This window comes from Ictalurus punctatus, chromosome 13 (genome assembly GCF_001660625.3).
Source record: "Ictalurus punctatus breed USDA103 chromosome 13, Coco_2.0, whole genome shotgun sequence".
NCBI lineage: Eukaryota > Metazoa > Chordata > Actinopteri > Siluriformes > Ictaluridae > Ictalurus > Ictalurus punctatus.
The window spans coordinates 24,860,022-24,885,488 of NC_030428.2; the positions used below are offsets into that span (position 1 = coordinate 24,860,022).

General features: G+C 41.5%; 1 protein-coding gene across 2 annotated transcripts in view; it reads right to left on the minus strand.

The window, feature by feature from the left end:
• The window catches only part of LOC108274223 (protoheme IX farnesyltransferase, mitochondrial), a 51,182-nt gene extending 26,623 nt beyond the window's left edge, over positions 1 to 24,559 (minus strand). The window contains exons 1-4 of one of the 2 annotated variants that reach the window (XM_017484236.3): positions 24,435 to 24,559; positions 20,284 to 20,432; positions 19,668 to 19,941; positions 18,228 to 18,352 (exon numbers count right to left, since the gene is read on the minus strand). In XM_017484236.3, coding sequence (XP_017339725.1) covers positions 18,228 to 18,352; positions 19,668 to 19,941; positions 20,284 to 20,432; positions 24,435 to 24,465 — 579 coding nt within the window. In that variant the 5' untranslated portion in view covers positions 24,466 to 24,559. Of the gene's footprint in view, positions 1 to 18,227; positions 18,353 to 19,667; positions 19,942 to 20,133; positions 20,211 to 20,283; positions 20,433 to 24,434 lie in introns of those variants that run through there. The other variant, XM_047159250.2, reaches the window with a different exon arrangement.
• Positions 24,560 to 25,467: the final 908 nt, after the last annotated feature.

Sequence of the window (25,467 nt, forward strand, 5' to 3'; positions counted from 1 at the left end):
GAACATGCTTAAATGTCTGAAATGGTCTCCATGAACAGAGGCGTAATACATTAGTATCATATCAGAGAAACATAGGTGAAAATCGACACGATGATTTAGGGGAGAACATTACGGGATGGAGAAGAGGTACTGGAAACCCTGATCTTAAAGTTACGCAATATGTATCGAAGCAATAATTTAAAAAAAAAATCTTAAAGAGCATTTCTGATCAAGAAAGCGCAATGCCAAGAAGATGGATGCCTATGGGGATGTGAAAGCTTCCTAGAACCTTAAGTTTCTTAAAAAAAAAAATAATAATAAATAAATAAATAAAAAAGCAGTCCGAATTATCCATGCCAAGCTCGGAAAATGCTGAGAATTTTGGAGATTAAGAAGAGTCCGGCAAAAATGCCCAGCTTTCTTCAAACAAGATAATCCAACAAGGAATTGCTTCTGAGGACCTGGGCCTAGCTTGACCCGGGTAGCTCTAGGCCTTCAGGACATTCTTGCTGATGGTGAAACGCCATTTCATTTTTCACCGGTAATGGCCCTGACCACAAACAGCTCCAGTGGGTTAAAATTAACATTCAGCGCTAGCTTGCAGGCATGGTGCTAACAGAGCTGCTTTTGTTAATTAGCCACGCATCTCGGTAGTAAATAGTGTGGTTCCTATTGCCATTGAGTGTCACCTCCATCAGGAGCTGGAGGAAGGGTGATACACAAAAGGAGGCTCGGTAAACATCTACCTTTAACCGACTCACGTTGGGGAGGAAAGGCTGGAATTCACACTATTCATAGCCTCCTAATGTCTGCTCTGAATAAACTACTCATATATTTAAGTCAACGTGCAAATCCCTGTGAAAACCTACCAAAGCATGCCTAGTGTCATGGAAGAGAGAAGGAGATACCTTCATTTCCATAACCTTGCAATATTTAAAAAAAAAAAGAAAGAAAAAGTACGACAGAAGAAGGTAAACCCACGTAACTGAATCCCCCAGGTTAATCTAAAGTTCTTTGATGCCAAGCATCTCAGACCTCATCTATGCAAATCTCTGGAATACAGGCACAATCTTCAGGCATGTCCACTGTTGTTGTTTTTATATTAATCCGTCAAATGAAATCCTCACTGTATAATAATCCTGCACTGGTAACGATGAGAAAACTGGGTTATCACAGAAATCTGCTCGCGTTGAGCTCCGCTGTTGGTGTGCAACACACCCCCTTTGTAGATCAGATCACAGGGCTTTTTTTATGGCACTGCCTGATCCTTGCACAATGTGCCAAGAAACTGAACAAAGAACTTGGCTTCCAATTTGGCGAGGGGGTTGCTGGGTGCATGTTTACCTGGCCTCAAGAGACAGAATACGGTCAAGAGGTACCCTTGATCAGAGGAACAAAAGTAACAGCAAACTACGGCTGACGACGTAAAATTTGAATATTTCTTTCATAACTGCCTCAAAAAATATTGAAGATTCAGAGAAACGCGAGAAAAGGACGGAAAAAAACTAAACAAACAAACAAACAAACAAACAAACAAAAAAAAACAATAGGGGATTAAAAACCCACCATATACTCTCTAGAAGGATGTGTACACCAAAGCCCGCTATCTTCAGCCTCAGGGATGTGGAATGGATTCATCCAGGTGGACATGAAAGGCAAAAGCGTGTTGCTCTACTGCTGTCAGAGCCTGTCTCCAACTCCAGCTTAATCAAACAGCAATATACACACACACACACACACACACACACACACACACAAACACACAACACCTGATACTATTCAAAAATGTTTCAGCACATCAAAGGAAATGGGTACACACCATTCTGCATTAAGGGATCATCCTTTATCTGCATTGAGGGTTCATCCAGGTTTAATCCTGATTTTACATTGAGTGTTACCTACCTTCAAAACCAGAACATCTAGCAGTTCCCCCAGGGAACGTGTGGGAACAGCCAATGGAATAAAAATATGATGGGCAACAACCTGTTGCAAGGATTATCTGACAACTAGTAATCATATGCCAAGTCGGCATCATTTTGAAGATGCGCCAACGTTAATCTTAGGCTCTTCTTCGGTTCTAGTGATGAGCTGAAAGTACTGATGGGCTGCTTGGAAGATACAAGCTTAAACTTCATGTGCGTCTGATCACATGACCTGTTTAAAAGCTTCCAAAGGCACGGATGATAAATCTTAACAGGACCATTCAGGAATCCTACCGATATTTTCAAGGCTCTTCAGATCTATGCAATTCTGGCCCTTCATCTTTAGCGCTGAATTCTCTGTTCTTCACAAACATCAAACAAGGTAGTGATGTGCTACACTTCCTCCGTGACAAATCTCTCTCTGGGAGTGGTCTGGGTAAACAAAGCCCTAGTGATGAGAGCAAAGAGACACCTCTTATGCAAAGGCGCAATCCTTGCAGGCAAACAACTTTGATCGTGAAAAGAAACGGCGCACGCCTTCGACCTCGGAGTCCGAGAGAAAAGGATTAGGGGCGCGTGTCTTTTGTCTGGTTTGCCGAGTGCCGATGACACGAATCGAGTGGAAAATTTCAAGAGATGCAAACGAGACAGACTACAAAGCGATTTTCGAAACCACAAACTCATACAGCAAAACAGGTTCTTCGGTTGGAAGCCAACATGTGCTCCAAGAGCCCGGAGAACTGTGGGGAGAACTTATTGTAAAATATGAGGTAGCCTGAGGCTGACCGAACGGGGTTAGGATAATAAAGACCACAATCAGCCACAAGTCAAAGAAACAAACTATTATTTCAAACCATTATTAATTCAGCCTCAGGGTTCTCAAGCTTGACCAATCATTTAAGCAGATGTCAAACAGTAGTATCCAATTTTTTTTTATTTTTTTTGCGGATACAAAACGTCCAAAAAGGGATCTCGGGTGGCATTATTCGACAGAAAGCCAGTTGCATATAGGTGCAACGGTGCACTCATTTACCAGCAGATGACCTTTTTGTGACCCTGGCATGCAAAAGACTAACAATTTTAATCAGGAAAATGTTCTGGGACTGCAATATACATGAGCTATGGCTGTGATATTGCCCGGACGTGATCCACGCTATAATTACGTCTTCTCAGATTTGCCCCTGCCGAGGCAGTGCTGCCACGAGCAAATCTACATCGTTGCACACGTTAGGAATATAGCTGATATTTTATTCATGCACACGTTTCGAGCAGAACAATGTTATTCCTGAAGAATAGGGACATACTGTACAGACAGTATTGTTCCCCCAGCGACTGTAAATGCAGGCTTCTTTTCAATTTGATAAAAGGGAGAGAGGTCAAAGTCGTCGTCCCCGACTTTAACCTTGACTCGTTCAAAAACAAACCGAGCCGAAATGTACCGGTGAATACCATAACTTAAAAGCTGACCAGCCATGTTCAAAATCTCTCTTGCAGACAGAAATTCACATCATATACAGCAAGGATTCATTTGCAGATTATTAGACAGAGTGTGGGGACCCACGTGGCGCTAGCGGCGTAATGTGCCATCATGTCAAGTTTGACATAGATTGCCACCGAGAGGATTCTTGCCACCAAAGTCTTACAGGAAATGAATTATTAAACAGCCCCATCTGGTTAAATATTCATTTGTATCCAAACTCTATGAACATCACCCACCATGCAGGATCCTGTTCCACGGTGCCAAGTGATTAGAGGAGACCCGTCTTTTAACGCCATCTAGAACTGCATTAAGAATCCGAAGCAACAATTGTAAAGGCAGTTCTCTGAAAACAACCCAGGCGAAAGGTCTACCCTTTACCCCAACTGTAGCTTAGGATAAGGATGGCTCATTTGTTTTGGAAGTACACACCTGTTACATGGCAACCATCACACTTCCGAAGAGTCAGCTAAGCAGTCTAAGTGGAACTAACACGCTTATCCATGGAGATAAAGCCTCCGTAAATGATTAAGGATGCACTCAGCAAATAACACCAGTCATTTTTTTTGGGGGGGGGGAGAAAAGTAGAACATTTTAGGCAGCGTTTAATTTAATCTCTGATCTCTAATGGGGGGAAAGAATCTTAAATTGGGTTAAAACAAGGACGGGGATGGAAAATTGATCGCAAGCGCGACAACTATAACGGCTACAATAAGGTCCAGCAGAGCCATGTTGCCATGGCCACGGGATTTTCAAACCATTTAAAGGCATATCGCTGTGCATGGCACTGGGGAAAGGACGAACAGCAGCCCACTTTCATGGCTTAGGAGAGAAAAGACTGCTCTGTGAGACTTGGGGAAGTGGGTCATCTAGTTTCGAATGATGGGCCTTCCAGAATCAGAAGTAGACCACTGAGAACTCATAGTGGTCCCATAGACCCTAGACTCACCCTAGGTGAGCTGTCAGACGGGGATGAGCTTTAAACTGGGATGTGTCCAAGATGTAGAGGTTCTCTTCAGGAGGCAAAAAGAACAGTGTAGGCCTACTTGCAAATCATGTTTAGATTTGGATCCCAACTCAATGCAGCGTCAGAGAAGCAAAGGAAATAAGAATAAAAGTCGTTGAAGCTGCTCCAACCGGTTGGCCGATTTTCAGCAAAGCACCAAGGTCTTAAACATAAAATCGTTAAGTTGTCACGCACTCTAAACATGTAATAATGTACATTTACAATGTTGGAGCAAAGTATTGGTACAGGGGTGACGCCGTTTCATCGGGTTAACTCCGGCAGCACGATAGCTCGGCTGATTTATTAAACTCACTCGACAATCGCTGAAAACAATGAATACAAATCGCAATACAAGCTGTCGAGAATGCATCTTCAGTCATAATGACCGTCATCATAATATAAAAGAGGTTACGGCCAGGAATACAATTCTTGCATAGGCCCTAAAATGTTATCTTTCTGAACGCATGTAAATATGGATTTTTAAAAGTGTACGGGAGTGACATGTGGGCGACTACGAGTCTGCCCGTCTATGACGAGCGAGATCAAGTAAGAGATGCTTGTCGTCACATACGATTCACATGGGACGCCAGACGTCTGTTTCTCTAGCTGTTTGAAACCCCAAAGGAAAAATACTCCAGGTGTCAATGCACCAGGAAACAAGAAAAAGACAAAATGCCAAAGGGTGTGTTCTCATCAAGCCTCTTCTCAGCAGACTACCGTGGTTAAAACAAACTTACGATTCTTAAGAGACAGCGCTACAGGGACTTGAACCGCTGTCTATAATCAAACGCATGTCAGAATGACAAGCATCAACATAGAGCATGTTTCTTCCAAATAATGGAAATCAGGCTTCGGTATTCAATTAACAGCAAGGCGTCGAGGCAAGCAGTACCTTCTAATCATTAAACAAAACAGGAATTATGCAGCACTATAAATCAATTCAAAGAGCGATTTGATATGCTTCTTCTCCGTGGCAGGCTTTCATATTTGCATTATAATGGCTCCAAGCGCTTCTTGAGTCTCACATGCTAAAGGTGGGGTTGCGTCTTATCTCACTAGGGAATTTCCAGACAAGTTCCATTTTTCAGCTGGAAATGTGCCAATTTAAACCATGACTGTGGGAATACAGATGAGTAATGGGATGATTCATTTAGAGCTAAAGAATTTTGGGGAAATCTTTCTTTCCCCCTCCTAATCGAGCGTAGCTAAACAAGACTGTTGATGCAACAATGTATACTAGGGGTTGCATAGGCTAAGAGATTAAACTGGGTGTACCCTATACAATTTTCTGCCACAGACATTCTTTGGTCGTAAGTTGAGACCAGCAGTCTTAGAAAGTATAATGAGATGCTCATGTCTGAATGTTAACCATATTAGCATAAAAATTACATTATCTATACGGCTCCGTACTGACATTATGCTAAATGGTCTGCACTTATATAGTGCTTTTTACCAAAGCGCTTTACACTGCATCTCATTCACCCACACCAATGGTAGCAGAGCTGCCATGCAAGGCGCTAACTTGCCATCGGGAGCAACCTGGGGTTCAGTGTCTTGCCCAGGGACACTTCCGTATGAGTCATGCGGGCCGGGAATCGAACCGCCAACCCTACGATTAGCGGACAATCCGCTCTACCACCTGAGCCACAGCCGCCCATTATAATTTCATATCACCCTTTATCGAAACATTTTTAAATAAAAATAAAAAATGGTATACTTAGGCAGCCTGGAACAACACAGGAAATGTCCATCATGCGTATCCTGTGCATAGTGAACACTGAGATGTTTCGGCACATGCACATTCATTACCGCGCAAATACTGAACAGTTTGTCAATATTTGCACAGGAAGAAAGACAACATTGGAAGAATTTCGACTTGTTTGCAACACCTGCATGAGAAGACAGGCTGTCACTGACATAATGCTTCCATGTCATTAGTGAAGCTTGGCAAACTTGGGAGAACCCGCAGTCGCATTGCATTCTGGTGTACGACTACACCTTCACCTGCGTTGACAAGTTCACTCAGTAACGACTTGCTTCATCCCGCAGCTGTGTTAGCGCAGGCAAACACTGCATGAAAGACCGTAGTTGTGCCTCAGGTTGTAGAAGGCGATTCGTACAAACGGCTCGGGACGGAAGAAGGATCAAAGAGGGAAAGATGAAGAAAAAGGAGCTAGTCATGTAGGCAGTGGTGCTTTGGTTGTCCAGAGTGAATGGCAGTCTTGATGTGCAGGGGCAAGCGATAGTGGAGTTTCCAACCATCTCTAATTTATGTAAATGCTAGGAATTTGTAGGGAACAAATTACTGAGCTGGAAAAGCTGATGCTTTATAAACAGAAGACAACTCATGACGCAGCAAAAAATGCTGTTCAGGCTTTGCATGACATTTAAGGCTTTTTTTGGGAACCAATTCCAGCCTGCCCTATCGTATGCCAGCTACCAAATGGAAAGGGTGATGACATGCGTCCTCTGAGACATGAGAAGCCTGCTGCACTCGCACAATATCAGTTGAACATGCCTGGTAGAGGACTGTTGCGGCACTGTCCGGTAGACATGACCTAACAGAGACCGGCTAATCGTTAGCGTTGCTTAGCTTGGCAAGGCGAAGAGGAAGGCCATCCATCCATCCAAGACAGCAGAGCCGGTTATGTTCATTTCAACTCCCAGCCAAGGACGGCTATGGAATCCCTGGGATTCAAAAATCCAGATTATACGGTAAACAATTGGGTCGCTTTCATACCTTGTCAAGTCTGAATATGAGTATAATTGATACTTTTGGATTTGGGGTTGGTTTCACACTGCACATAGCTAAGTGAACCAAAAGCAAATAAAGTTTCCCTGACGGCGTGAAAATGAACTCACTCTGTCCTTTGGCTCGGATTACACCTCACAGGCAAGATTAGCAGTTGGGAGCTACAAAAAAAAAAAAAAAAAAAGGTCACCTGCAAACTAAACTAAACGTCATGGTTGGTTCACTTCCTGCTGAACTGCACCGGAGTTCCACTGGAACCAGACCAAGACCACCTTGCTCAGGCACTTTAGGACTGGTTGTTTTGATCTGCACTTGGGTATGACAGGTTTTTGTTATCACCTGCGTAAAGAACCGCACCATTAATTCAAAAGGGACAAAATTCTGCATATGTGAAAGCATGCTTAAGGGATAAAACTCAAAGGCCGTTGTGATACGCACATAATCTCCTTTTACAGATCTTGTTATGCAGAACATTCAAAAGGTTCTAGATTTAACCCCCCCACCTCAAGTGTACTTCACCTATGGTAACTATCCTGGTAGACTATTTTGACAATTTACATGAATAATGTCTTTTTTTTTTTTTTTTTTTATGTAGTCCATGTTGTGTTCTTTAGAGGTTCCCCCAAAAGTACAAGCCAGAGAACCCTTTAATGTACTACGTGGAATACGCTTTGCTACAGGTGTATGAGAAATGATGTATCCTTGATTGCTCCTTTCAGTATTTCATAAGAGCAGTTAACAGAAATCTAAAAATTCCTGTTTTCTTAGCCGACTTATTTGGAAATTTGGATGGAAAGATGCCCCATGAGAATATTTGCACTGGTATCCTTCTTGGCAAACGGTTCACTTTTCCCAAGAGAATGAATCAATGGGGAGTGACATGTAATACTTGGAGTTGCAGGAAGGTTGTGTGCATACCAGAGCGACTGCACAGAACCAAAACCCTACTTATACGAAGTAGTAAAAGGCTTTAGCTCCAGCTGGCAAGTTCATAGTTAAAAAAACCCCCACAAAAAACAGTGCATGAAAAGAAACGGTTCTTCATAAACTCCACTTCTTCCCTACTTTCTCAAGCATGGGGAAATGTCTGAGACGCAGACACGCCATCATTCAGTGGCTGTGGGCTCTTACGCCATCGTTGGTTATTTCTAAACAGGGTTCCACTTTAAAAAAAAAAAAAAACAACCCACAACATTGCTGTGTGGTTCCAGCCCATTCCCTAAGGGTGTTAGAGCAGCTTAGGCCTCCTCAGCAGGCATGAACGTACGGGTCTATGCTTTTCACGTTGAGTGATGACAATGAATGCACGCACACTAACGTGACTCGTGGGATACCGTGACTGATTAGCAGTTAGTATTTCAGCACCCTTAACGGTCAAGACACACGCCAAGGAAGCACCAATTACTTAGCTGGCTGTCACACCAGTGACTCACCCAGAACTCCTGAGTACTCACTAACGGCAAACTCTTCACGTAATGGAGTACACATGGGAGGGGCAACGTGGATACTGTTATCAAGCCAGAGGTCAGCAATGCATTTAGCAGCAGTCAGGGGGTACATTTCTGTTGTATATAATGTCCAAGCCTGGGACCATGGTTTAGACCAGTGTTTCCCAACCGGTGTGCAAACGGACGAGGCGTTTATACTGAAGATTTTTATTAAACATGGACCTTTGCTTTCATTAAATAGACGTACTATTTATTGTTATTTATATGTGATTACGTTCGCCCATCAATGTAAATGTCTCTATGTATACAGCCAAAAGAAAGATATTACAGAATGATCACTCTGTATGGCCGCCCATCAATGCAAATGTCTCTCTGTAGATCACGGTCTGACGGTGTAGTGTAGTGACTGTGTTTATTTGTGAAGATACTGATGAATGAAAACATGGTGTGCACCCCCCCCCCCCCCCCCCAAAAAAAAAAAAAAAAAAAAAAAAAAAACTCTGAGCTTTGGCTTTATTCTTTCAACATTATGTTCCAAGCAAATCCAAATCACTATTTAAAAAAAAAAAAAAAAAAACTTTTCCATGAATTTTGTGCCATCTGGCTGTCTCAATGGTCCAGCATGGATGGATCACAGAGATGCATGTAGAACCGGAGCTTTCAGCAAGAGTCTCCTCGAAGTCATTGGTTATCGGATGCCTCGTGCACTCAACGCGCTCGAGTGCCCACTCCGTGATGACGTCGTTTTTGCCGCGCGCTCCCTCGCGCTATTGCGGACGTGTCGAGTATAAAGTTTGTTCAGGGGGCCGTGACTGAAAAAAGGTTGGGAAACAAATAGGATCAAATAGGATGGTACCACATATCAGTGGATCCTTCCAGGCCTCGTTCAGGCCTGGTCATGGGGAAAATTCCCTCTTGACAGGGGGGTAGTAGCATTGACAAAAGGTCAACCCCAATACTTCCAGTGAAGCACCGTTGGGTGCTTGAGCAAGACACATAGCTGCTCAAGTTAATTTTGTACTCACTCATTCTATAAACTGCAATACTCATCCCAACAATCCAAAAGGCAGTGTCTAAGTCTGAAATAGATCCAAATGAGGTACCATGTATCACGAGCCACCTTTGCTTAACTCAGTTTGCTTTAACGTTTCTAGCGTTCCTCAACTGAGGCGAACCGTCTTTGATCACTCAAACCGCACCAGAGCTGCGGCAAACAAGAGGTGGGTTTTAAAAAAAAAAAAAAAAAAAAAAAAAAAAAAAAAGTTGGCACCACATCAAAGCGGTCTCCTTCTACCTTGTCTTTTATTTTCCTCTTTGCACATGTGAAAACAAGGCACACAGGGAGTAAGGTGTGGTCATTTAGCCTATGCCCAGGTAAAGAGCTGTCTAGGTGAGCACGGTGGATGTGTCAGGACAGCTAGGCACACATCAAAGCGTGTCTGTGTCGCTTTGCAGCAGGTGATGGGGTGTCGCTCGACGAGTGCCGAGCCTCTGTGTATGTAATTAAGCTAAAAGAAAATTGCCCTCTCTGCCAAAACAAAAAGGAACAAAGACAACTCTTAGCAGCATGCACTGTAAGCAAGTCTAAAATGCATACTAGCTGCAAGGCAAGAACTAAGTATGTCCTTTTTTTTTAATCCTGGCACTTTAATGACTTAAATAAATAAACAAACACCCCCGATATTTCCATGTTACGATACACTACGCATTTTAAATGTGCTTGTGAAAATGAAAACACCATCTGAGGGATTTAATTTCAACATAAAACTCTCTAACTTCTCCCCAGAGACGGCAGGTTTCGCTGGTTGCATTAGATCCGGGTGTGTGTTCACGTGAAGCAGTAACCGAAGGACCGAGATAAAGGAGCAAACAAGGTCCATGTCTAATCCCCCATGTGTGGAGTGATGCTTCGCTGCAAATGCTACTTGCCAACCAAAAGAAAGCCATCGTCAAAACCTATACGTCTAGATTGAATGACCTCAAACATCACGCACGGCCTATTAGTCTGGAGCTCCACAAGCCTAGAGGAGGCCATCGACGCCGAATAAAGCAGAGCTAATTAAAAGCCTTGTAAACCAAGATCCCAGTCCAGTTGTTAGCTAGAGTCTGCAGTTGACAGCTCAGACTTACTGGGACTTTACATGTATCACTTTGTTTATACATTATATATATATATATATATATATATATATATATATATATATATATATATATATATATATATATATATATATATATATATATATATATACACACACACACATTATATATATATATATATATATATATATATATATATATATATATATATATATATATATATATATATATATATATATATACACACACACACACACACACATATATATAACGAGTATATTTACTTAATTTGATATTTGTCAGTGATGTGCGTGCTGGTCTTATAACAAATGAGTGACATGCAAAACAATAACACGCCGCTCCCATTTACTCTTCGTTCTCAATTAGGACTTCAAAGAAACCTCAAAAATGAGGTGTGATCAGGAGCGCTAATCTAGCTGTAGTTGTCACAGATTCAAAACTTACCCCCCCCCCCCCACCCCCTTATCAGTAATAAACAAAACATAGAAATGCATCACTATAGTACTTTTTAAAGTTTATACTTATCACAGTTATAAAAAGTGAACTATGCAATTCTTAGTAAAAGTGCCAAGAGTTTCAATGACTAAAAAGTTTTAGAGGGAAAATCTCAAAGCCTCAGGCGGAAGTCACCAAGTCTAGTTTACTTTTTATTTGGATGCTGTTTGATGACCTGATCCAGTGGTAACACTCGGACGATCATTTCACGAAGTTAGATAAAATCACTAATATGATCTGAAGAGAAGTTGGAAGAGATATATGGGTGTTCAATAAGAGTTGAAATGATGATTGAATTGATTATTTTGGTACATCTTGAGATTGAGAGCATGTGCTTCCTCCACATTGGACTGTAAATGCATTTTTTTCCCCCCAGTTTGATGTCCAATTGACCATAAAAATGAGGTCCAAATCCCAAGCAAAGTAAATGCACAACCAGAACTTTTATTCCACATTTTGGTGTCTGGGTGGAATTAAAGCTTTTCCCTTACTGTCTTTAAACACCGATCACTTCTGAAAAATGCGCAAGTGATCTGGCTGTATAATTGATATTCCCATGCATCAATATTGACTCTTGTTCTTGGCAGTGCCTTGGCGTGTCTGGGTCTTTAGACTCTGGCAGATATAAACTAGCAGACAGATGTGTTTTCCAAGCATGCAAGGTGATTCGAATGCTTAAAAATGTCTTCCATACTTGGAATTGGATTTGAGATCACAAGTCGCGCTCGATATCCAGGATATGGCCGAGCATGAACAAAGTCCACGCTGTATTGCCGAGATGCTTTCCAGGAAATCACCGGTGATAGGAAAATGGCTCCAATATCACAAATGTGTGTTTATTTTGAGAAAGAACTATGCAAAGAACCTTCCTGATTCATCCAGATGTTCTAGATCTGCTTGGAGTTTCTGCACTTTGGAGCGACTCACCTTCCGCCATTGTGGACACCCTAAAGTTTTACACTTCCCAAAGACTTCAGTGTTTCATCTCAACTGGACGTTGTACATGTCTTCCCAGGAACCTTCGCTGTAATCATAAGACTGTCCTGGGCTCATCCCAGGACTCTTACTCACAATGTGCTCACACTCAAATTCCTTTCAACACACTTATGGCACGGTACGGTTCAACTCGGCTTGCTTTTTGGGGGCTTTCCACTTGTGGTACTTTTTTTTAGTACCATCTCTGCCGAAGTTCCGAGCGAGCCGAGCCGATACTAAATGTGAGCCACGCACTGACCGAGTAGGGACTTCTCCTTAACAGGTGGTTCTGTATTGTGCCTGAATACATGTGTGTCATTTACTACATACTCTGCGTACGGTAACATTCTATTGATTGAAAATGATGCATCATTTCTCTCATTACAGACAAAATTACAACAAAGGTTTCCGTCTTAGATTTGTACATCTCGCTCGTTACCGATTTCCAAACAAGCGCTTATCGAAGTCACTCCTGTCCCGGCTGAATCTAACTCGGTCATATCGGGCGCTACGTGGGTTCTAGAACGCCGTTATTCGACATCCTTAATGGGGTCCGTGTTCAGTGAACGGGAATACGGCCGGACCGTGTATCCGTACAGGGCTTCGATGATACAACGTTATTCCTGCGTGAAGGCGAGTGGAAGATGCCCCCCGCGTTGAGGCGGCACTAAACCGCAGTGGAAAAGCAAGACCGGACAAGTAAAGCGGGCCGAGTCGAGTCGAACCGTTCGGTGCTAAAGCACCATTAGTACTGACTGACACAAGCCGGTGTCACTTAGAAAAGGATCTGCTCCTTTTTGACCACAAATTCCTCTCCCTCATGTCAATTCAGGGAAATCCTCCTTCCTGTTGCCGCCTGCGGCTGACTCGTTAGGGATCTAAATCGACATCCTGATTTCTGACAAAAAGACACTTTGTAAGAGTCTATAAAATGTAATTGAATGCACGCACACATAAAATAACACTGTCTACATTATATGCGTACATATATGAACTCTACTGTATTTATGTTCTTCATTCTTTCAGGCTAATGAGTTAATGAAACAGAAGCTGCAATGCATCCAGAAATCTGTGCTCTTTTTTTTTGAAACTCTAATCCCTGAGGCACTGGCAAGCTTTTAAGTAATAACAACCACAACTTTCATTTCAAGTTCAGCTTAACCCAAAGCCCTGAAGCCAGGGTGGATTCAGTTGTGCTAAAGACATCACAGGCGACAGGTACGTTTATCTGACGATATTCGTGCGTGTCTACGTATAAGTGGAGATCATGTTTGCGTGCATTTGGATTACGTCGGTGATCCACATCGGGACCTCTGTGGAGTCGAGAGAAACGGCATCGAGAACCGGAGATAAGATGAACAGGAACGGTTTCACCTACCGCTGTTCATTATTGACATCCCCGTCATACCCGACATTATTTACACACAGAAGACTTCATACACTTAAGAGACACTGGTTGCAAAAAATGCTCTAGCTGGATTGGACTCAACGTACATTTTCCCATGAATGTATATTTCATAATTAATTCAGGTAATAAACTATGGTCGTAGGTTTCAGGTGTGAAAGAGAAGCCATCGTGGTTTCCAGTACTAATCCGGGTAATTCTGGGATTATTTTATACCACAGCACGGTTGATTTCTTGACTCGGATTAGTCGGGAGGTGTTAAGTTTCGTAAGAGCAGCAGTTCACGCGCCACATAATCCGACACTACGACAATGATTAAAAAAATTTTAACAAAAAATAAATAAACAACAACATACAGTCTTTGATATGGTGAAGCTTTCTATGAGGAGATGTTTAACATTTCTTTGAAAGGACGGTCTAGTACCAGAGGACTTTCCGGGTTCCTTTTGAAACGGTTTTATCTTATTTATTTATTCAAGAGTAAAAAAAAAATAAAAAGATCTAGCCTGGTGAAGGAATGGCTGTTTGTAGCTGCTATAGTGTAAGTGACTGTAGGAACTAATTTGTTTTGCAGGAGTTCCACAACTATAATCATATAAAAAGTCATTGTCGAAGACATATTTTCTTTTCTTTAATGTATTCTTTCCTTTAATAAAGAAAGAAATACGTCACTGTTGCCAAACTGCTGTGGTGTAAGAGAAGTACTTGTATAGGAAAATCTCTGGGTGGTAACTTCACTCTGATTTTCATCGGGCTCTGCCATGGATTCATTTCCTACGATCAGCACAGCACCAAGCAAAGTTATTGCCTGTGAATAGCAATTAAAATGCAGCGATTGAGAAATTTGTCTTCTGGTGGAAAAAGCTAAATGAATTTCCAGCTGACGTACGAGATGAAACATTAACTCGCCATCACAAACTGGATCGGTAGAATGAGGCGTAATTACGTTCATATTACAAAGAACCTACCGTGCGTTACTACAGATTTACCAGGAAACGCGACAATCCGGTCGGAATGTCATGAAATCCTTCGAGCCACGCGGTCCTGATAGGCAATGTTTTACGCACTGTAACTCGAAAAACTTGAGGAAACTAATAACCTCGAAAATTTTTACGTCGATAAATCGATTTCTTTAAGCCAAATATACTTAAATATAACAAAAATTTATCTTACATTACAAAGTTTGAGTTAAGTGTGTTATATTTAAGTGTATTTGGCTTGAAGAAATCGATTGATCGATGTGAAAATTGTGAGGTAACTTCTCCGGTTTTACAGTGCTGCTCGTTTCCCAGAGTGATCCAAAACAAGCTGAGATCATGAGGCATGGATTCCACAAGCTAGAACTCTAGACAGAACGAAAATGGTTTCATTTTTATGTTAATGGCGGTTTCCTGTAGTGTTTGTGATTAGCGTACGGCATATGCGGCACTGCAGGAAGTGTCGTTCAGGTGTGATAATAAGTCACTGTAGTAATAAGTAGTTACAGGTGCATTGCTGAGATGCTGCTCAGGTCGAGGACGAGTAAAACGGAGAATGGAGGAATGCCTCTGTAGGCTCGGAGTGGCGAGGTGAGCAGCGTTCCGCCCCCGAGGGCGGAACGTGGCACTCCGATCGCGACCTTCTCTAAATTACAGAGCACATCCGTGCCTTAATAGAGTTCAGGCTGGCGCTGATGTGAGTGCCAGCGATTACCCTGATATTCTAAAGGCACGGATGGCAGTTCTGTACGGAACGCCATCACGGCGATGAAAGTAGCTCACTGATTGCTGAGTAACTGAACATGCTGCTTTACAGTCTCAGTCTCGCTCTCTCTTTTTTTCCGTTCTTTATTTTTGTCTGTCAAAAGCTTTTAGCAGGATGGGGGGGCTGGAGGAGAAATCAAAGCAGCGCAGAATAACACAGCACACATTTCTAAGCTCCGCAGCAGGAGAGGAATGCAAACGAGTCGGTTGAGAAGCAGTGAATAAGCTCCCTCTCGCTCGATCCGTTCGTCTTTAAAAAAAAAAAAAAAAAAAGTGCGCCATGAGAGGCCGCACGGAGTGTTTGTGTTTGCGTAATGCGCAATGAAACTCTATTAGGCGTTCAGTGAAGTTGTGCCAGCGCTGTAGCGGCGCTTCATCCATCTCGCTGCGAGCGAGCAAAACAATACAGAAATCACAGTGCTGCCAGAGGCTCGTTACTGCGGCGGGAGCGCTTGAGCAGAGGCGAGGTTAAACGCAGGAGAGATGGTGCTTAAAAATCAACGCTTTTGTAAACGCAGGCTCATTACTCAGCGTGTTATTAGCTACGGCACACACAGACTCCAGCTATTCACGACGGTGCTCTGACAAAAGGCTCACTCACAGTTAGGGTCTGACTGACGCATACTGTACTTCAGACTTTCTTTTAAATCATTATTATTGTTTCTTATTGCAGCTTTAAATATCATTTTAGAAAAACAAGTTAGACTAGTGCTGGGAAATATGATTATGTAATTCCAATATATCTATATCCATCTATCCATCTATCTATATATATTTGTTCGTTTTTTTTTACATAAATTGCAATTTGACGTTAGAATTTTTACCGAACCATTTTCTTTACTTTTATTCGAATTTTTTAAATTGATTATACGATTTTTTAAAGTCCTTTTTCAGTTTAAAGCCATTTTTTTTTGTTGACATTATAAACATTTTTTCATAGTTTTTTTAAAAAAATTATTATTATTATTTTTTTTAAACGCTATTGTTTTGTTTCTGGCAGTTGATTACTAACCTTGTATATCATGATGCATATAATCCATCATAAAAATGTCTACACAAGGTATCATACGATGTCATTCTCTTCCACATGTCCAAAACCGTGGCCGATTGATTACTCGGTATTCTCGGTCAACGGATCTCAGCCGGTTTGTCTAAAACGGATATCTGAATGAACGGTGCAATTTCAGGAAACATACAGAATGTACGCTCGTGCTGTTCGCGCTTGAGAATTGTGACCTCCAGAAAGCCCTGTTTTAACTAAATCTGGTTTAGCAAAAAAAAAAATTCAAATTGCATTAGCTGGTGACGAACTAAAATGATACATCTGTAACAAACCTTTCACATTGGTCTGGACTTCCTACCCATGACTGTAAACCTCTGTGTATGAAAGTAATAAACAGCGTCTATGAGCACACACTTCTTTTCTTCACAACGCATTTCTTATTAAACGCCCTTACGAGCCATAGCAACACCCCGGTATACAAGTCATAAACGTATTCGCTTACGCACCAGCCAAGCAGAAGCTCCAGTGTGCTGCCCAGTCCCATCCTTTGGTGGCTCAGATATCAGTTTGCTAGTTTAGTGGATTAATACAGACTAAGGTAAACTAACTAGAATATATAAAACATCACAGAAGCGTTTCAACATGTCCTCTTGAGCAGTTGTAGCACTGCGGTTAAGAATAATACTGATCGGAAGGTCGTGAGTTCAAATCCCACTACTGCCAACCTGCCAATGCTGGGCCCTTGATCGAGGCCCTTAACTCTCAACTGAACAGTTGTATAAATGAGATCGGGCATCTGCCAAATGCAATAATATATATATATATATAAATATATAAAAAAGATAACATTAAAACTACAGATGGGATATATTTATTAGGCAGCAAGTGAACAGTCAGTTCTCGAGGTTGATGGACAAGCGTAAGGATCTGAGTGACTCTGACAAGGGCTAAATTGTGATGACTAGACGACAGGTCTTGTGGGGTGTTCCCGGTATGCAGTGGTTAGTACCTACCAAAAGAGGTCTAGAGCTACATGCGGAGTCCTAACCTGGACGGGTCACGGCTGATCGGTGCAATGTCTTACAAAATCAGTGCCGAGGTAAGGAGGGGATGAGTCAGTTCGTAGGTACTCTTCTGTGGACTAGTTAACATTTGTCACTGGCCTCTTACTCATGTGTTTAAAAACAAAAAAAAAGAAATGAAATAAAATCTCGTTTTGCACAACGAACCACTATCAACGCTGATCAGAAGCAAAAAGGAAATTGTCCATCAGCATGTGCGTCTATGCGAAAACTATGAAATAAGCTACAATTAATACTAACGTGTCCGACGGAACTTTAATCTCATGTTCACCATGCAAACGCTATTCTCCAGAACGTTCCCGTGGTGCAGAGGAAATGCAGAACGGAAGTGTTCTGGGAACTTTAGTTGTCTAGTGTTGCATTCGACTAAACCTCGTAACTCGGAATTTCTGACCTCCGACTAGGGAGAAAAAACAAACGAAGAAAACACCCCCTCAACGCGGAAATCCTACTCGGGAACTCGGGCCGGTCTCCTCAACCCAGCGTTCAGCAAGTGACGTCAAACCAACATGGCTGCTCGGAGCGTTTACAGTTAACACAGCAGCGCTTCTTTACTTTAGTTACGCTGATTAGACAAGACAACATACAGAAATGGATCATACTGTTAACCGTGTAACTCCGACTAGACAGCGCACTGTTCGGAGGAGAAAAATATACATCGCTCGTCACAGTTGCTGACTAAAGACGAACGTGGACACGTCGTTATTTGTTTGGTTTTTTTGACCTCCAGTTGAATTCATGGATTCATTCCGCCTCGTCGAATGCAGAACAGTGACTTGGTCATGGTGTGATTAGAGGATGTTTGTATAAAGTGACTGACCTGGTTAATAGAATTGGCCATACATGAAGAGAGACCTGTTCCAACTGTGGCCAGCGTAAAAGTGATGGGGTCAAAGGGCACGGGAGCCATGGCGTATCCCGCCGCCGCTGTTGTGACCACAAGCGCTGAAAAAAAAATAAAAATACAAGAAATGGACGTCTAACAAGCTGACATTTTAAATAAGGTAACAAAGTAGAAACAAATTCGATTGTGGATTTGTGCGTGGAATAAGTCTACATCGTGGACGTTCACACAGTATTTCAGCAGGCACAACAATTCTAACCGTGACCTGCGCTAAGTTAGGAATAATAATAATAATAAAAACACTTTGGCACGTGCTGTTATGTGCAGACAAACAACAACAACCGTTTGCGATGAAGTGAAGTTACTATTACAGCCGCCCATGACTGATTATTTTCCTAGCACAGCACATCACATCACATCCTGACATGGCGTATTCCCCTTCCTTCTGGAAGACTTTCCCCGGAGTGACAAACGTAAAGCTTTACGACGACACTGGACACTACTTACATAAACGTTCGACAAACATACAAGTCGCTGTGCGAGCTGTCACTGTAGAAATGATTAGAAGCGTATTACAGAAGGACGAGTGTGTTAAGGACGAACCTGTGACTGGAATGACTGTTAGAGGATTTTTATTCTCCTTCATCTTCTGACCAATCGGAATTGAGAATTGTGGCATTGAAAGAAAATATCAGAAACCGCTTCCCCCCTCTTTACCTGCATGCGCTATTGGAAAAGTTCGTTTCAAAACATTTCTCCGTCAAGAAAACCTGACAGAAGTTCTCAAATTCTTGCCAAATCACCTAAAGTTAAATAAATCAAAGGTCCTCAACCTTTTGTAACTAAAGCCCCCCCCCCCAAATCATGTGGCCCCCTCTGACATTGGAGGAGACCAAGTGTAATGATTATCTATTCTATATAAAATCTATCTATATATAACCTAATCTATAATGTTTTGATAGATAGGTGAGATTTTTTAAATTACTTTTCATAACTTTTAAGACTGTTATAAAACTATATAAAGGACAGGTATGGAACTTGAATGACAGGTGTGGGCCCGTCTCGTTATCCATGACGTCGTTGAATCTCCGGCTCTCGGATCCTCACTGAACAGCGCGGACGCAGCGAGAGGTGCGAGTGCGGCGGGAAAGCGAGACCTCGCGCGTGCAGGACAGTCCTGGCGATATTTGGAAAGTCGCTAAAGTTTGTCCAAAAAGTTGCGAGATTTGATGCTAAGCGTTTTTTTCAGACGGAGAGAGAACGTGGGGTTTTTCATTTATGCACATTCTATTTGAAAAGCAATAAAACACACAGCGTACCCAAATGATGCCATGTCTGTGTTTTGTTCTTGAAAACAATTCGCGCCCCCCTGGTTGAGAACCACTGACCTACATCAAAGACTGTAACCAGTCGTACCTGTGAGTTTGATTTTAGAGAGCCGAGCATAGATCCCCGGTAACTCGGAGTAGTCGACGCTCAGTTCCTTCCACTGCCGGGCCTCTATCCGAGCCTGCCTGACTGCCTCCGGCTCATCAGCAGCGCTTGGAATCGTCACGCCGGACACGGGTTTGACGTCTGGGATCTCCTGAATCTGCCTGAGGACCGGGTCATCTCTTTCATCCAGTGTAGAGATCACCGGCTCCTGCTTGGGCCGGGCTCGCTGGCTCAGAGCACCGCTCACCTTCACATACTGAGGGACACCCACACAAACAAAAAAAAAAGGGGTGGGGGGTACACAGCCTGGTGTTTTATGACTCAGTGATTCGATGCATGAATGTACATTTAACGATCAAACAATTCAATAAGATATGATCTAGAGACGTTCACTGGGGACCATGTGTGGTGTCAGATTTCACTGATGCTTTTATTCATTCGTTTATACCGTTTCCGAAACCATTCATCCGTTCCACTTTTCCACCAGGTGAGTTTTACTCGGGTTTTGCCAGACTGTTGCTTAAACTAAAAAAACAATAATGTAGTTTTCAGTATAAATGCAAGAAGAGGATGTTGATAAACACACTGGAAATCGTACCTGTCTCTTGAGGAAACGCAGGTGCTGGAAGGTGATCCATTGCGCCGGGTCGCTCCTGCAGAGCTGCACTAGAGTCCGGACACGCCGCTGATTTCTGGGGGCGTTTATGAAGAGCGCTGGGTTCACGATCAGACCAGCACCAATCAGACCTGCAGAACAAGGTCATCCGTCGATATAAATAAGCTCACAACGGTAGGCTGCAGGGGGCGAAATGTGGTGCAAATTTGGAGTCAAAATTCTTCTCACATGAGGAAAACAAGAGAGCTAGACAGAACACTGCGCAGAACCGTGCTAAAGGTTCGGGACGTTACAATACAGGCGCATCTCATAAAATGAGAATATCGTGGAAAAGTTCGTTTTTTCCCTGTCATTTAATGCAAAAAGTGGAACTTTCATATATTCTAGATTCATTACACATGAAGTGAAATATTTCAAGCACTTGTTTTGTTTGGTTTAATCTTGATTACGGTTTACAGCTCATGGAAATCAAAAATCCAGTATCTCGAAATATTAGAATAAAGAATTTATAGTACAGAAATGTCGACCTTCTGAACAGTATGTTCATTTATGCACTGATACTCGGTCGGGGCTTTAATCCTTTTGCATGCATTACTGCATCAGTGCGGCGTGGCATGGAGGCGATCAGCCTGTGGCACTGCTGAGGTGTTCTGGAAGCCCAGGTTGCTTTGATAGCGGACTTCAGCTCGTCTGAATTGTCGGGTCTGGTGTCTCTCGTAGATTCTCTATGGGGTTCAGGTCAGAGTTGTCTGGCCAATCAAGCACAGTAATACCATGGTCAGTAAACCAGTTACTAATAGTTTTGGCACTGTGGACAGGTGCAGAGTCCTGCTGGAAAAGGAAATCAGTATCTCCATAAAGCTCGTCAGCAGATGGAAGCATGAAGTGCTCTAAAATCTCCTGGTAGATGCTGCATCGACTCTCGACTTGAGAAAACACACTGGACCGACACCAGCAGATGACCTGGCAACCCAAATCATCACTGACTGTGGAAACTTCACACTGGACTTCAAGCAGCTTGGATTCTGTTCCTCTCCACTCTTCCTCCAGACTCTGGAACCTTGATTTCCAAATGAAATGCAACATTTCCTTTCATCTGAAAAGAGGAATTTGGACCACTGAATAACAGTCCAGTTCTTTTTAAAGGCTCGGGAAACATTTGCAGGTGCTTTGAGTTAATTCGCTGATTAGAGCTCTTCTCAGGTCGACATTTCTGTATTATAAATTCTTTATTCATTTATTATTAGGGCGGCTGTGGTTCAGGTGGTAGAGCGGGTTGTCCACTAATCGTAGGGTTGGCGGTTTGATTCCCAGCCCGGGTGACTCCACATATCGAAGTGTCCTTGGGCAAGACACTGAACCCCAAGTTGCTCCCGATGGTAAGCTAGCGCCTTGCATGGCAGCTCCTGCTACCGTGAGTGTGTGTGTGTGTGAATGGGTGAATGAGACACAGTGTGTAAAGTGTTTTGGATAAAAGCGCTATATAAGGGCGCCATTTATTCGAACATTTTGAGAGACTGCGTCATCGAGATTAAAACAAAAAAAGGCTTGAAATATTTCACTTTACATGTAATGAATCTAGAATATATGGAATCTCCACCTTTTGAATTAAATTACGGGGAAAAAACTTTTCCGCCTGTACGAATAAACTGCAAGCAGAAGTGGTGTGTTACAGCAGTGTTTAATGACGCTTTAAATGTGCACACTGAAAAGAGCCATAATATGAAAATGAATGCTTTACGATTCTAAAGATTCTGTATGAAGTTTAAATATCTAATCAGCTTCATCCCATCAGAGCTTGTGATTGGTTTAAAAAAACAAAAAAAAAAGGCAAACATGATTTACAAATATAGTACGCAAGCCACAATATCTGTGAAAAGTGTATTATTACAATATTAACATACCTTCAGATTGGACAGTGCTAATATAAAAAGTAAAAGTGGATAAAAAAAAATACAGAATCAAATATTTATATGAATATATAACTAAAAAGTCCCCATGAAATGCCTTGAAACCTGCAGCACTATTTGATGTGTTGACATATTTGCCACTGAAACAGGAAGTCAGGGCAAGACACAGCAACTCCTCCCCCTTTTTAAATAACCAATAGCGTTTCGCTTACTTCAGTCTGGGCTAGGCCGTACTTGACAGTTAACACCATGGATTTTGGAGACGGCACGCTTCAGATTCTAAAGAGCGTTTGATTGGACAGAAAATCTGGTGAGAAGCTCAAGTGCAGAACGAGGTCATCAGAATTGCTGAAGTGTATCTGTGGTTTTGAACGCACATATCATGTATCTAATTGCAAACTTTGTCATTGTTTTGGAGCACACTAGCTTATTGATAACCTTAAGGCTAAAATATTCATACTAAAAGCTAAAAAACTTCAGTTTTGAGTTCATGGGGACATGGGAAAACTCTGAAAAACACTCAACGCAGACTGAAATTATTTTATATCACAAGATGAATATAATACGGTTTCCTTCAGCAACAGAAACTTTTTTTTAATGCAGAAAAACATATCGCTTTATTAAAAGTTGACGGTACAGGAGAACTCCAACCATAACACACTGAGACTACACACAGAGTGGGGTTCAAAAGTCTGAAAGCACTTGTGAAAAGAATGATCTTAGAAATATTTACATGAATTTCAGAGTTTCTGAGTATTTGATTTGTCCCCTTTTTAGCTTTAATGACGGTGTGCACTCAAGCTAGCTAGTGATGTGTTCGTTCATTTTGAACAATTCATGAATCAATAGCGTGATTCATTTCAGGATGGGGAGACAGACAGAGACAGAGAGAGACAGACAGACAGACAGACGGAGAGAGAGACAGAGACAGACGGAGAGAGAGACAGAGACAGACGGAGACAGACGGAGACAGACGGAGACAGACGGAGACAGACGGAGACAGAGACAGACGGAGACGGAGACAGACACAGATTTTTAATTAGATTCTGCTGAAGTGAACTAAATGACTCGGAAAAAAGATTCATTCATTTTACTGAACAAGATTCAAAGATCCGAGTCAGTAAAATGATCCGAACGTCCCATCACTAGAGCTGGTACAGAACTTTAGGATCCTTTTTTGATCAAGTCCATCAGAGTGCCTTCTGATCACATGCCTCAATAAAAGAGATTAGACATGAGGATAATCTGACCTTTTGTACAAAGCGGTTAACATGGTCAATATCACATATACACTTACATTTAAATAAAGCCTAGAAATAGTGCAGAATAATGAATATTAAATCATCAAAATCCTGAACATTTACTTTTTGTTTGAATATTTCAAAAACTTCTTTAAAAAAAAAAAAAAAAAAAAAAAAAAAAAAAAAAAAAACTACTGCTTATTTACAATTAACTTTTTTTTTTTGTTATTCCAAATGTGCTCTCAGACTTTTGGACCCAACTGTACATAAAGCTCATATCCAGCGTCAAGAGTAGATACCATTTTTAAGAGATACCAGATAGCAGCAGCCAAGAATCTTTCTATAAATAAACACATCCACATAAACATGTGTCCTAACAGGAGCTTAGGCCATATCTGAACACTGTTCGACATCATGTCTCTGTTCCTGTTATTATCAAAATGGAAATAATTTGATTCCACACTGTTCATATGCTAGTAAAGAGCTATGATTTGGATCCCGACTATTAGGCTAATAAACTTATCGGCCACAAATATATATCGGACAAAATATCCCTGTTTAACATTAGCATTAAATACATAATAAATGCTTCAGCTAATATAAATGGAGGAATTCCGTGATTAGAATTTTTTAAATAGTCATAATTCTCCTAAAGACACCTGCTGTAAGGTCAGCTGGGGCTGAACCCTAAATTACTCCGTACTTCCTACAACAAGTGCACTAGGTAGAGTATGAAATAATGACGTATAGCGCCCTATATAGTGCACTACTGCGCGGTAGAAACGCATTTAGGATGCGGCCCCAAACCGCAAGCTAGCGTTAGCTAGACCGCTAACTTCATTCTAACTCAGCACTATGGAGACTGTGCTAACCGGCTAACACTCAACCGACAATACAAGCCCTTTAAGCGTTTCCACCCACAGCTACATCTTAATATCGGCACGTTTATAAACACCGTCGCTTTATATAGATGTTCCCCCACCTGCTGCTCGGCTACATGGCGTTTTAAACATATTCTCCACGTTCTAACCAGCTACCGCTGGTGTCCTCTTCACGCGCTGTACGCCGCCATTTTGACCGCGAAGGGAAAGTTGCTTCCGGTCACGTGACCAAAAAAAAGTACGCCGGCAATATGAAATAAAATAAAGCACGTATATTAAAATTAAATTAAATAAATAAATAAACAGTACAGCGAAACTGAATCAATTGTATTATTATTATTTCATTAATTATTATTGTTGTTATTATTATTATTCTTATTATTATTTTTGTTATTATTGTTGTTGTTGTTATGAAATGCTAAGAAAATAGAGTAAAATGGATATCAGACCAGTAGACCCGCAGCAGTTTTATTTATTATTATTTATTATTATTTGTTAAGATTACATTATATATATATATATATATATATATATATATATATATATATATATATATATATATGCACATATCACAGCAGAGAAGGAATTTTATTAGCAATGTTTTATAGCTTATGGATGTTTCATCAGTATATTTTGTCAAAAATATGTTTTGCAGTAATTTCTGAACCTACAGTCATGTGAAAAAATAAGTACATCCCATGGACATATTTGGCTCGAGCAAGCATTTGATCATCTTTGAAACAGTGCCTATTAATAAAGTTGATATTTGAACCACAAGGAAAGTTAGCTTTTTCAATCATTTATTCAACAGAAATATCAATAGATGTGATATTTTTCTGTGGAAAAAAGTAAGTACACCCTTGGCCTCAGACACTAGTATTGCCCCCTTTAGCAGAAATAACTTCTTGTATACTTTTGCATAATTGTCCAGCAGGCTTGCTGGAATTTTTGGACCACTCTTCCATGAAATAGTCTTTCAGTTGCAAGATGTCTGAGGGTTTTCTTGCATGTACTGGCCTTTTCAAATCCCCCCACAACATTTCAATGGGATTCAAACCTGGGCTTTGACTAGGCCATTCTGTAACCCTCAATTTCTTTTTTTTTTTTGAGCCGTTCCTTGGTGGATTTACTAGT